Source organism: Octopus bimaculoides, chromosome 9 (assembly GCF_046866305.1).
Source record: "Octopus bimaculoides isolate indiv1 chromosome 9, ASM4686630v1, whole genome shotgun sequence".
NCBI lineage: Eukaryota > Metazoa > Mollusca > Cephalopoda > Octopoda > Octopodidae > Octopus > Octopus bimaculoides.
Genome location: NC_142936.1, coordinates 80,545,946 through 80,558,085, shown reverse-complemented (window position 1 = coordinate 80,558,085; position 12,140 = coordinate 80,545,946). Strand labels below are relative to the sequence as shown.

The 12,140-nt window shown below is 36.5% G+C and overlaps 1 protein-coding gene across 1 annotated transcript in view; it reads right to left on the bottom strand.

Annotated features, from left to right (window-relative positions):
* LOC106872193 (uncharacterized) overlaps positions 1-10,654 on the bottom strand; it is a 37,715-nt gene extending 27,061 nt beyond the window's left edge. Inside the window, exon 1 of the mRNA XM_014919091.2 lies at positions 10,032-10,654. Within this exon, the coding sequence (XP_014774577.2) occupies positions 10,032-10,282 (251 nt within the window). The 5' untranslated portion in view covers positions 10,283-10,654. The remainder of the gene's footprint in view (positions 1-10,031) is intronic.
* Between the last annotated feature and the right edge of the window lie 1,486 nt (positions 10,655-12,140).

Sequence of the window (12,140 nt, the reverse complement as noted above, 5' to 3'; positions counted from 1 at the left end):
TATGTCAACCCTTCAAATCCAAAAGAAAAGCGATATATCACAGTCTTGAATCACTTCACAGCCAATTACCTTTTATGAACTCTAATATTTCTGAAAGGGACACGCTCGTAGTCATTTAAGACTCTATATATATATATAATATAATATAGGATAAAATCTTTATAAGAATTTATCAAGTAGTCAGCGTGAAAAGACCCCATAAGGAAAAACACCCATCGTTTTTTTCCATAAATATATATAATTTATATAAGGGCATTACTATATAGTAATGCCTCACGCTTAGAGGGACTAAATAAGTCAAAACTACCAAAAAATAAGCACATTTTTACCGAAAGTGAGGGAATGCAACTTTCAAAAATTAACCTCCTAAAAACATTTAACTTAACGGCAAACCACTGGTTTCATAATTAATGCAGCAATGTAGTAAGCTGCATCTTTTATTCATCAGTGCACGTATGGTCGAGACACATAAAAAATAAACAAAAATCAACATACCCCGATGTACCCAACAAAGTACGATGACTTCTGTTCATCCTTATTTTTTGGTAGTTTTGACTTATTTAGTCCCTCTAAGCGTGAGGCATTACTATATAGTAATGCCCTTATATAAATTATATATATATATATATATATATATATATATATGTACAGTCGCAGATTAGGTTTAAAAATATTGGTTGCCAGGAGATTAAGGGGGACCACCCGCAACTACATGGGAGCCCACCCGCAACTACCAGGGGGGGGGGGGGCCCATCTGCAACTACAAGGGGTCCCACCCGCAACTACAATGCTATCATTTAATTTTTTTTTTTTTTGTTAAAAGTATTCTTTTTAACTGTCTACAAACATAGCCAGACTGAAATAATTAATGCATTCTTCCAGGAGTGAATAAAAAATTCTCTAACTTGAGGGGATGGGCTCCTTATATACTAACATAGGCCCCTAATGGCGCAGGAGAATTTGAACTCAGAACGTAGCGGCAGACGAAATACCGCTAAGCATTTCGCCCGGCGTGCTAACGTTTCTGCCAGCTCGCTGCCTTGCATGGAGCGGTGGTGTGGAGGCTTCTTCCCAGTAGACCAGAGGTTCTCAGCCATCTTTTATCTATCGTTGATTACTATTTTATTTTGGTGGACCCTCGTACTCTTTCGCTATATAAAAACTAGTTCTATAGAAACTTCTTTCAAAGTTCCTCTTTTGTTATTCACACAACTTGTGTAAGCTGAGCTATGTAAAATGTTAGAGAAAAAAACTTAGCTGTTTCTTGCAATACAAACATCTAAAGCAAATTTTGGATCCTCATGGATCCTTAATAAGTTACTGTAAGTCCCCAATTTACTGTTTCGTTTCTGTTGACCCTTCATCCCAAATTTTATATGGATTCTCAGGTGTCATATAAACCAGTGCTGTAGACCTTCTGTTACTCAGCTATCCTAAGAATTTCCCCACAACCACTAAGTCGACATGCGTAGCATTAGCTGAAATTAGCGCAGGAGTAGCTGTGTGGTAAGTAGCTTGCTTACCAACCGCATGCTTCCGGGTTCATTCCCACTGCGTGGCACCTTGGGCAAGTGTCTTTTACTATAGCCTCGGGCCGACCAAAGCCTTGTGAGTGGATTTGGTAGACGGAAACTGAAAGAAGCCTGTGGTATATATGTATATATATATATATATATATATGTGTGTGTGTGTGTATATGTTTGAGTGTCTGTGTTTGTCCCCCTCACCAACATCGCTTGACAACCGATGGTGGTGTGTTTATGTCCCCGTAACTTAGCGGTTCGGCAAAGAGACCGATAGAATAAGTACTAGGCTTACAAAGAATAAGTCCTGGAGTAGATTTGCTCGACTAAAGGCGGTGCTCCAGCATGGCCGCAGTCAAATGACTGAAACAAGTAAAAGAGTAAAAGAGTAAATGATTCTGAAAGAGTCGCGAAAACAAGATCATTAGATCTTGTCAGCATTGGTCTGTTTGTGGTCTTTTGACTTATTCTTATCCAGGAATATATTCGTGTGAAATATGTGATCACATGATTATGAATATGGAGCGTAGGTATATGCCTGTATGGTTAAGAAACTTGTCTTCCAACCGCCAGGTTCCCGGTTCGATCTCACTGAGAGAGGCCTTGAAATCTTAGGCAAGTAACTTTTTGTATGAAATGGAGTTACTCTACACACACTTGTATGTATATACATACAAATGTGCATATGTGTGTATATGTGTGTGTGTTTGTGTGAATGTGCGGTGTTCATGTTTACACCTGTCTGAAACTGGTATTGTTTATGTTGTGTCTCGTTATGTCAAGTAACATAGCGGTTAGTCAGAGACAGGAATGTTTTGCCATGGAATTTCGTAGACGAAACTTTCGCCGCCGCCGCCGCCATCACTTTCGCCATCACCGTCGCAATCGCCGCCGCCATGGCATTGTTGCTGTTTTTGTTGTTGTTGTTTCAGTGTTGTAATACATGTAAAAGCTGCAGAATGGCCTCGTCTGGAACTAACTTAAGTTTTGAAACTTCTGGAGGAGAACTCGGCCAGAACACTGTGCCTCAGACAAGTTTGGTAGAGCAATATGTGTCCTATACGGAATATAGCCTCATTAGAAACTAACTTTCATTTTCGACGCCTCCCCTACTCCACCAGCCACTACCAGACTCATAATCTTCTTACTGCTTATTAGGCGGCGAATTTAGATAATATGGTCTGCCAACTACATACCATTTCTGTCTGAAAGTTTGAAGTTCACTGTATCAATATGTTAGTATTAGCATTAATGCTGTGATGTGAGAAGCAACGGATAATACCTTATTATTTGTCTGAAGAAGACGCTTGATGTTGTTTGGTTCCAGATCATCTTTGAATGCACAAACCTATGATGTAATGTATCTTTTTCAAAAATTGACTCTGACGTAGGCAAGACAGGGCTTCACTGCTCTCCATTTTCCTTGCCGTCTTCTTCTTCTTCTTCTTCTTCTTCTTCTTCTTCTTCTTCTTCTTCTTCTTCTTCTTCTTCTTCTTCTTCTTCTTCTTCTTCTTCTTCTTCTTCTTCTTCTTCTTCTTCTTCTTCTTCTCGTTCTTTTATTGTTTTTTTTTTGCTGTACCTCTTTCAAATGAAGGACCTTTATCCGAAACGTTAAAGACATCTCTACTCTGTGTATCTCAAGCATTAAACTACTATATACTTTTATCATCACTTAATTTATTCGCTTTTTAAAAAGATGGCTGAGTATGATTTGAGGGAGAGTAGGTTGCTATTTTTGATAGGTCAAATGACCATGCTGTGACTCTGGTGCATTAAGCAACGCTCCAGTGAATAAATAAAACCAAGTAGTGATATCTGCATATAGTTAGCCTCACTGTGAAATTAAACACGCATACGAGGGCCTTTTCAATAAACTGCTGTTACTTAATTCATAATTCTTCCTGCGTGAATTGAAAACAGCGGACTGAATCCGAATGAATGTTCTCTCTTTGCCTGTCTTAACTCTTTATTTATCTAAAGCAATTTTGTAAGTTTGTTCTAAACGCTCACACTTGTTTTCAGATTTTTAGTTAAACTTTTTCTTTCATTATTTCTGAATAATATAAAGCTTCTCTTTCATAAGTTCCAAGTTGTTCTGGTGGTTGAAAAAAAAAATCAGAAAATATGTGCTGTATATCACAAGTTATACGCAGGACAGACAAAAGGGTTCAATTACTGCGGACCAGCATTTTTGTATGTTGAATGTATATGTAACATTTGGCCATCGTCGTTGAAGTTGTAATCGTCGCCGTTCTTTTTGTTTAGTCCCAGCAGGCCCTATCCTCCAACAAACCACTACTTCCAACAACTTTCCCTACCCAGAACCCCACATGTGGCTTCACTGCCTTCCATTTTCCATGCTGTGGTTTTTCTTCTCTCTCATTATTTTATTGCTTTTACAGTACCTCTTTCAAATGAATGACTTTATCTCGAAACATTAAAGACACTGTAGACTTTAATGTCTACAGTTTTTAACGACTACAGTGCCGTTAACGTCTTAAAACTCCTCCAGAGTTTTAAGACTACAGTATAAATAATTCTGAAGGATTATAGGTTATATAGCTATTTTTAGCAGGTCAGACAGCCCACCCTGTAGAGGCCTCCTTTGTTGGTATCGTAGTAACCAACCTTTTCCTTGCTCACTTTCTTTATACTCACTGTTTTGAAAGGGTTTTTTTTAAAGAACGGTGCTTTTGAATCCGTTTAAAATTGCACTTGTTTGATTTTGTTTTCGTTCTTCTTTTTTCTTTCTTTCTACTAGATATTGAAATATTTATTTTCTTTCATACAAAATGAAATGAGACTCGTAAAACTGTTTTATTATGAAGAACCTTTTACAATGGCCCACTTTTGAATATTGCTGCCTTTATGTGTGATTTAAGTTTTCTGAATAAAAACATCGTGACGTAATCAAAAGAGAATTACTGAAACTATAATAATAATAGTAATAATAATAATAACAACAACAACAACAACAACAAAAACAATAATAATAATAATAATAATAATAATAATAATAATAATAATAATAATAATAATAATAAAAACAACAATAACAACAACAACAGCAGCAGCAGCAGCAGCAGCAGCAACAACATCAACGTATAATAATGACTGAAGGGAACTGCTGATCGTAATATGGGATTCACATTTTGAATGACGTCATGGTCAACTTTGCCTTTTATTTTTCTGACATTCACACGCACACAAACACACACACACACACACACACACTCCAAAACACACACATATGCACTCCCCCCCAAAACACACATATGCACCCGCCACACAAATACATACATACACACAAACAAATTAGCACAAAGCACTTACACACTTAGGTGGTTGTGGATGTCCATCGTTCGGCGACGAGGATTAAGTTGATCAAATAAGTGGGTTATCTGCTATTGTATTAATGTATAAGCAGCTGAGCGTTCCGCGGATGTGTATCTACTTACTTCAGTCCTTCATTCTGAATGGAGCATAAGCAATCGACGAATTTTCTCACTGTTCTCGACTCCTGATTATCTTTTCTGTTTCACTCCAGTTGAATCCCTTCTTTTTCAGCTGTATCGCAGTATCCTACCTCATATCTGTCATTGAGTGAAGGCCTTCCTCTCCCAGGTCTTGTTGCTTTTGAATAGTAATCGATGCTTCTAAGTTTGCTTCTTTTTCTTTTTCCAGGCAGGGTGTTGGCAATATGCAAACCCATTTTTATCTCCGGTGGCTTGTAATAGTCTGGTCTCTATCCTTCGACTTGTCTAACATGGGAAGTCATACCAGGAGGTTACGCTCCGCTAGCATAACTCTCAGGGTCACTAAGACATTGCACCGCAAAGCACAACCCACCTCACTAAAAAAAAAGACTGGACTTTGCAGTGGACATATGTAGCTTTAATGTAACTGTCAGACAGAGAATCAGCGTAACTCAGAGTGTGACAAGGCTGCACTTTTTGAAGTATGAGTACAATCCACCTCACGAGAGTCTAAAATTTCTGTCTATCCATTTTCACTCAGAAGCTATGAGTTGGTGCCAAGCGCTAGAAAATAACATTTACCAAAGACAACATGCAATGGGGTCGAACCCAGGACTTCGCAACTGCAAATAGAACATTTTAACCATTCGACAACACAGCACCTACACACACGCGCGCGCATGCAGGCATGTGTATTGTCACATCTAGCTTTTTATCTCGCTGTAGTGGGCTCACCTGTCAGAATCTATGATGAGAAAATATTAAATTGAATTAACTAGTTGAATGCGCTTTGCCTCGTAGTTTTAATGTTGGCTCGTGATCATAAAACCTGGGCTTCAATAACTGAATCGAACAGAGTGTTGTGTCTTGAGCAAAGTCCTATGTCTCACGTCACCGAAATCTACTCGGCTGTAAATGTGCACCATCCAATTGTCAGTGCATCTCTACCCCCTCTCTCGTTCTTTTTCCCCCTCTAGCTCTCACATCCTCGATGCCCCACTGGGTCAAAGGTGAAGGCATCTAAAAGATGTTCCGTACTTAACAGTAACTGTATAGACGCCTAAGACAATTTAATATGTTACATATTGCCAAATTATACCGGCGTACGAGTGGCTGCAGGCTGTAATGTGTAATTTAAGAAAACATTTCACCTTGGGAAATGACTGCAGTCAGATGAATCGAACGCAGTATATTACAGGTATACAGGTAATTATTGTATTGGACACATAACAATAAAAATGTAACGTCTAGTCTTGCCCCTAGCTACCTCCTTACCACTAGTATTTAAACAAAGAGCAATACCATTTCGAATTCGATACAATTAACCATCCCGATCATTTTTCTTCGGTGTCAGGTATCACACACCCTTCTATGTAAAACGCGCGCGCACACACACATGTATATACTTACATATGCTTACGTATATATATATATATATATATATATATATATATATATATATATATACATATACACACACTATCTTATTAAAGCTGCAAAAACATCACAAAATACCACAAAAAAACTTCTACTCAGAGTTTCACGTTCCCGTTCGTCGGACAGTTGTGATTAAGAATGGGACATGAATTAAGGTTACATATATGTAAATTGCTGTATTTTGTACAATTTACATTGACAGACACACATTTGAGTTTGGTTTCATTTCATCGGTCGTTTCAACTAACGGTTTTTTAAAAAAGAAACAATGATATAAAATCGAATATCCTGGTCGAGCATGTCTATAAGCAAAAATATTCTACTAGTGATCATCCAATCTTTTCCGACGTGCAGTGAAAGAACCAAGAACGTCTTTACCCAAGGAGTTCTCTTTTTAAAGACGATGAGATGTGATTTCAGGGAATCTGATAGCTAATTCTAGTTGATCAAGCGATCACGTAAAGACGCTCTCGTTTTCTCGTCAGAGATTACCTCGTTGGTTGGTTAGTTGGCTGGCTGGTTGGCTGGTAAACTTTTGTTGTCTCTAGTATCATTAAAGCAAAGTCTCTTCCTCCCCACCTCTCTCACTCTCTCTCTCTCTCTCTCTCTCACATATATACATATATATATACACGCATACATACATATATATATATGTGTGTGTGTGTATATCTATGTGTATATCTATATCTATATCTATATCTATATATATATATATAAACACACACACACACACATAAGTATCTACACACACACACACACACACACACACACACACACATGTACACACAAATAAATTTGTGAATTCAAGTAGGGGAGGAAGGGAAAATATACATTTTGAGAAAAGCGAAAAAACAAAAAAGAAATGCTGTGTTTTTAGCATTGTTCATTTTTATATTTGCTCTGCAGCGGGTTGTAAATACACCCCACAATTTTTCGATCTTTGCATCCTAAATACAGTGAACCAGTGATTGATTTACTGGTAAGCAACAATCCATTTCGTTCACCATTTGCTGTTAAAACAACAACAACAACCACTTGAATGACAATGACAACAACATCAACAAAAACAGCAACAACAAACAAGAACGATGACAACAAGAACAACAACTAAAATAACAACAAAATCAATGATGACGGCAACGACATGAACAGCAAGAACAGCAACAGAAAAAAGTACAGCAACAGAAAAAAGTACAGCAACAGAAAAAAGTACAGCAACAGAAAAAAGTACAGCAACAGAAAGATGTACAGCAACAGAAAAAAGTACAGCAACAGAAAAAAGTACAGCAACAGAAAAAAGTACAGCAACAGAAAAAAGTACAGCAACAGAAAAATGTACAGCAACAGAAAAAAGTACAGCAACAGAAAAAAGTACAGCAACAGAAAAAAGTACAGCAACAGAAAAAAGTACAGCAACAGAAAAAAGTACAGCAACAGAAAAATGTACAGCAACAGAAACAAGTACAGCAACAGAAACAAGTACAGCAACAGAAAAAAGTACAGCAACAGAAAAATGTACAGCAACAGAAAAAAGTACAGCAACAGAAAAAAGTACAGCAACAGAAAAATGTACAGCAACAGAAAGATGTACAACAACAGAAAAAAGTACAGCAACAGAAAAAAGTACAGCAACAGAAAAAAGTACAACAACAGAAAAAAGTACAGCAACAGAAAAAAGTACAGCAACAGAAAAAAGTACAGCAACAGAAAAAAGTACAGCAACAGAAAAAGTACAGCAACAGAAAAAAGTACAGCAACAGAAAAAAGTACAACAACAGAAAAAAGTACAACAACAGAAAAAGTACAGCAGAAAAAAGTACAGCAACAGAAAAAAGTACAGCAACAGAAAAAGTACAGCAACAGAAAAAAGTACAGCAACGGAAAAAAGTACAACAACAGAAAAAAGTACAACAACAGAAAAAGTACAGCAGAAAAAAGTACAGCAACAGAAAAAAGTACAACAACAGAAAAAAGTACAGCAACAGAAAAAAGTACAGCAACAGAAAAAAGTACAGCAACAGAAAAAAGTACAACAACAGAAAAAAGTACAGCAACAGAAAGATGTACAGCAACAGAAAAAAGTACAGCAACAGAAAAAAGTACAGCAACAGAAAAAAGTACAGCAACAGAAAAAAGTACAGCAACAGAAAGATGTACAGCAACAGAAAAAAGTACAGCAACAGAAAAAGTACAGCAACAGAAAAAAAGTACAGCAACAGAAAAATGTACAGCAACAGAAAAAAGTACAGCAACAGAAAAAAGTACAGCAACAGAAAAAAGTACAACAGAAAAAAGTACAGCAACAGAAAAAGTACAGCAACAGAAAAAAGTACAGCAACAGAAAAAGTACAGCAACAGAAAAAAGTACAGCAACAGAAAAAAGTACAGCAACAGAAAAAAGTACAGCAACAGAAAAAAGTACAGCAACAGAAAAAGTACAGCAGAAAAAAGTACAGCAACAGAAAAAGTACAGCAACAGAAAAAAGTACAACAACAGAAAAAAGTACAGCAACAGAAAAAAGTACAGCAACAGAAAAAAAGTACAACAACAGAAAAAAGTACAGCAACAGAAAGATGTACAGCAACAGAAAAAAGTACAGCAACAGAAAAAAGTACAGCAACAGAAAAAAGTACAGCAACAGAAAGATGTACAGCAACAGAAAAAAGTACAGCAACAGAAAAAAGTACAACAGAAAAAAGTACAGCAACAGAAAAAGTACAACAACAGAAAAAAGTACAGCAACAGAAAAAAGTACAGCAACAGAAAAAAGTACAGCAACAGAAAAATGTACAGCAACAGAAAAAAGTACAGCAACAGAAACAAGTACAGCAACAGAAAAAAGTACAGCAGAAAAATGTACAGCAACAGAAAAAAGTACAGCAACAGAAAAAAGTACAGCAACAGAAAAAAGTACAGCAACAGAAAAATGTACAGCAACAGAAAAAAGTACAGCAACAGAAACAAGTACAGCAACAGAAAAAAGTACAGCAGAAAAATGTACAGCAACAGAAAAATGTACAGCAACAGAAAAAAGTACAGCAACAGAAAAAAGTACAGCAACAGAAAAATGTACAGCAACAGAAAAAAGTACAGCAACAGAAAAAAGTACAGCAACAGAAAAAAGTACAGCAACAGAAAAAAGTACAGCAACAGAAAAATGTACAGCAACAGAAAAATGTACAGCAACAGAAAGATGTACAGCAACAGAAAAAAGTACAGCAACAGAAAAAAGTACAGCAACAGAAAAAAGTACAGCAACAGCAGCAACAACAATAATAAAAACAACAACAATATGAAATAAGGGTTTAAAATTTTGGTATAAGACCAGCAGCTTTTAAGGGGAGAGGGAAGTCGATTACAACGATCCTAATACTTCAATGGTATTTATTTTATCGATCTCGAAAGGATGAAAGGCAAAGTCGACCTCCGCAGAATTTGAACTCAGAACATGAAGACGGACGAAATGCCGCTATGCATTTTGTCCGGCTTGCTAAGAAATTTGCCAGCTCGCCACCTTTATGCAATATGGAATAATAAAACCTCGTACTTACTCAAAAGAAAACCGAAATGGTGAAAAATAATGTTACTTACCATTTCCATTCTCCGCCGCGTTTCTTCTTCAATGTAAAGATGGTCTCCAGAACAATCAGCAGAATCGAACCACCCATACACCAGTAGAGCAGATTTTTCTTGACGACTGTTAAACGCCAAATGCATATTAATCCGTGTGTGGTAAACAGACTGCGAGATACAACGGCTTTTATCACAGCCACTATAGTCCCGAATTTCTCACAACATCTATTGGAAGTCATGCCAGCATATTTCTGTAAGAGCAGAAGCATGGAGAGATGAAGGGTCGAATATGTATGCCTGAATGTCTGAATGGATGGATGGATGGATTAATGGAGGGATGGATTAGTAGATGGTCGAGTGTTCGATTCTCTTTCAAAATTATCTGAAGTCTCCCTATAAAGAAGGAAATGGTTTCTAACAGATACAAAGCTCCGCCGTCGGATTATGTATGTATGTATGTATGTATGCATGGACGGATGGATGGATGGATAGTTGGTTGAATAGCTGGCTTGATAAATGGGTGAATGGACGGATGGTTGGATAGATGACTTAGTGGATGGATAAATGGTTGTGTAGATGTAGACAGATAAAGACTTGGATAATTCGATGGAGATCTAAGATCGACAACTGCCGAAATCCAGACTTTGATATACTTCCTATTGAAATAGTTGTTAGTAAGGTAATTTACTATTCCGAGTCCAAAAATTCTGCTGGCATCAACTATGTTCCTTTACGGATGTAATATCCATACAACGAATTCTTTTGTTGTACAGATTGTAGTTGGAACAGAATTTTAGCATAGAGTACAAAACCTAACACACCGTTTGACTCGATAAAATCAAATTCAATTTTTGTGAATATCATATATTATGAGATGTATAATACTTTTGATAAGTTTCAGCTGCGACTGCACACAGCTATTGGCTATTTTTCTTAATAAGAATAATTTGAATATCTTCTTTCCACCATAAAAACAATGCCACACTTTACTTCCTCAATCGGAAATTTTCGTTAATTTTACCATTCTGCTCCCTCGCTATAGCCTTCTCTCTGTATCTATCTATCTATCTATCTATCTATCTGTAGATATAGCTATAGATATAGATAGATAGATAGATAGATAGATAGATAGATAGATAGATACATGCATATATACATATATACATTCATACATACATACAAACATTCATACATACATACATACATACATACATACATACATACATATACCAACTTACCTACGTGTCTATCTATCTATCTATCTATCTATTTCTTTCCGTATCATCTTTCTTTTGAGTTCTAATCATCGATTCCTTGTTTTATTTGCTAATAGTCTTATAGAATATTAGCAAATTTCTCAAAGTCTCGAATGCTTGGGACCTGTACAATAACGAGAGTAGGATTTTAATCGAACGAGTAACACGCATTGTAGAGATTGAAAAGGTTAAGCGAGGCCAATAATTATGTTGATTTGTTGTATGTAGTTGGCTTTAATTTACTTCCGGTATTAATGCGCACGCACGCACACACACACGCATGTATGCGTGTACAATACACACATATATGGAGGGATGTTATACATACATAGATTTTCTTTTAATGAAGAATTATTGCAAAATAATCCCAGTTCACATTCTATTGAAAGAATCGTGCCATTTCTCTAAATCTCTTGCAGCGCAATATTTGTGTTTTCTACAACAAATCTCTTAATGATCGTTTCCAATCATGCTCTAATCGAAATCAATATCTTCGCCACCACTATTTTTTCACACGCTCATTTACACACACACACACACACACACACACACACACACACACACATTTAGAGACACATACTTGCATACATACAAACATAGATACGTACGTACACAGACATATACATCCACACGCATATACATATTCACATACATACAGACATAGATACGTACATATATTTACATGCACACATATATACTGACACTTTTACACTGACGTTTATGTATGTGTGCGTGCGCACGCGTATAGATATATACATACATTCATATATATATTAATATATATATATATATATATACACATACATACATACATACATACATACATACACACATATATATATTTTTTCCTCTAGTTTCAGCTCAGAGCTGC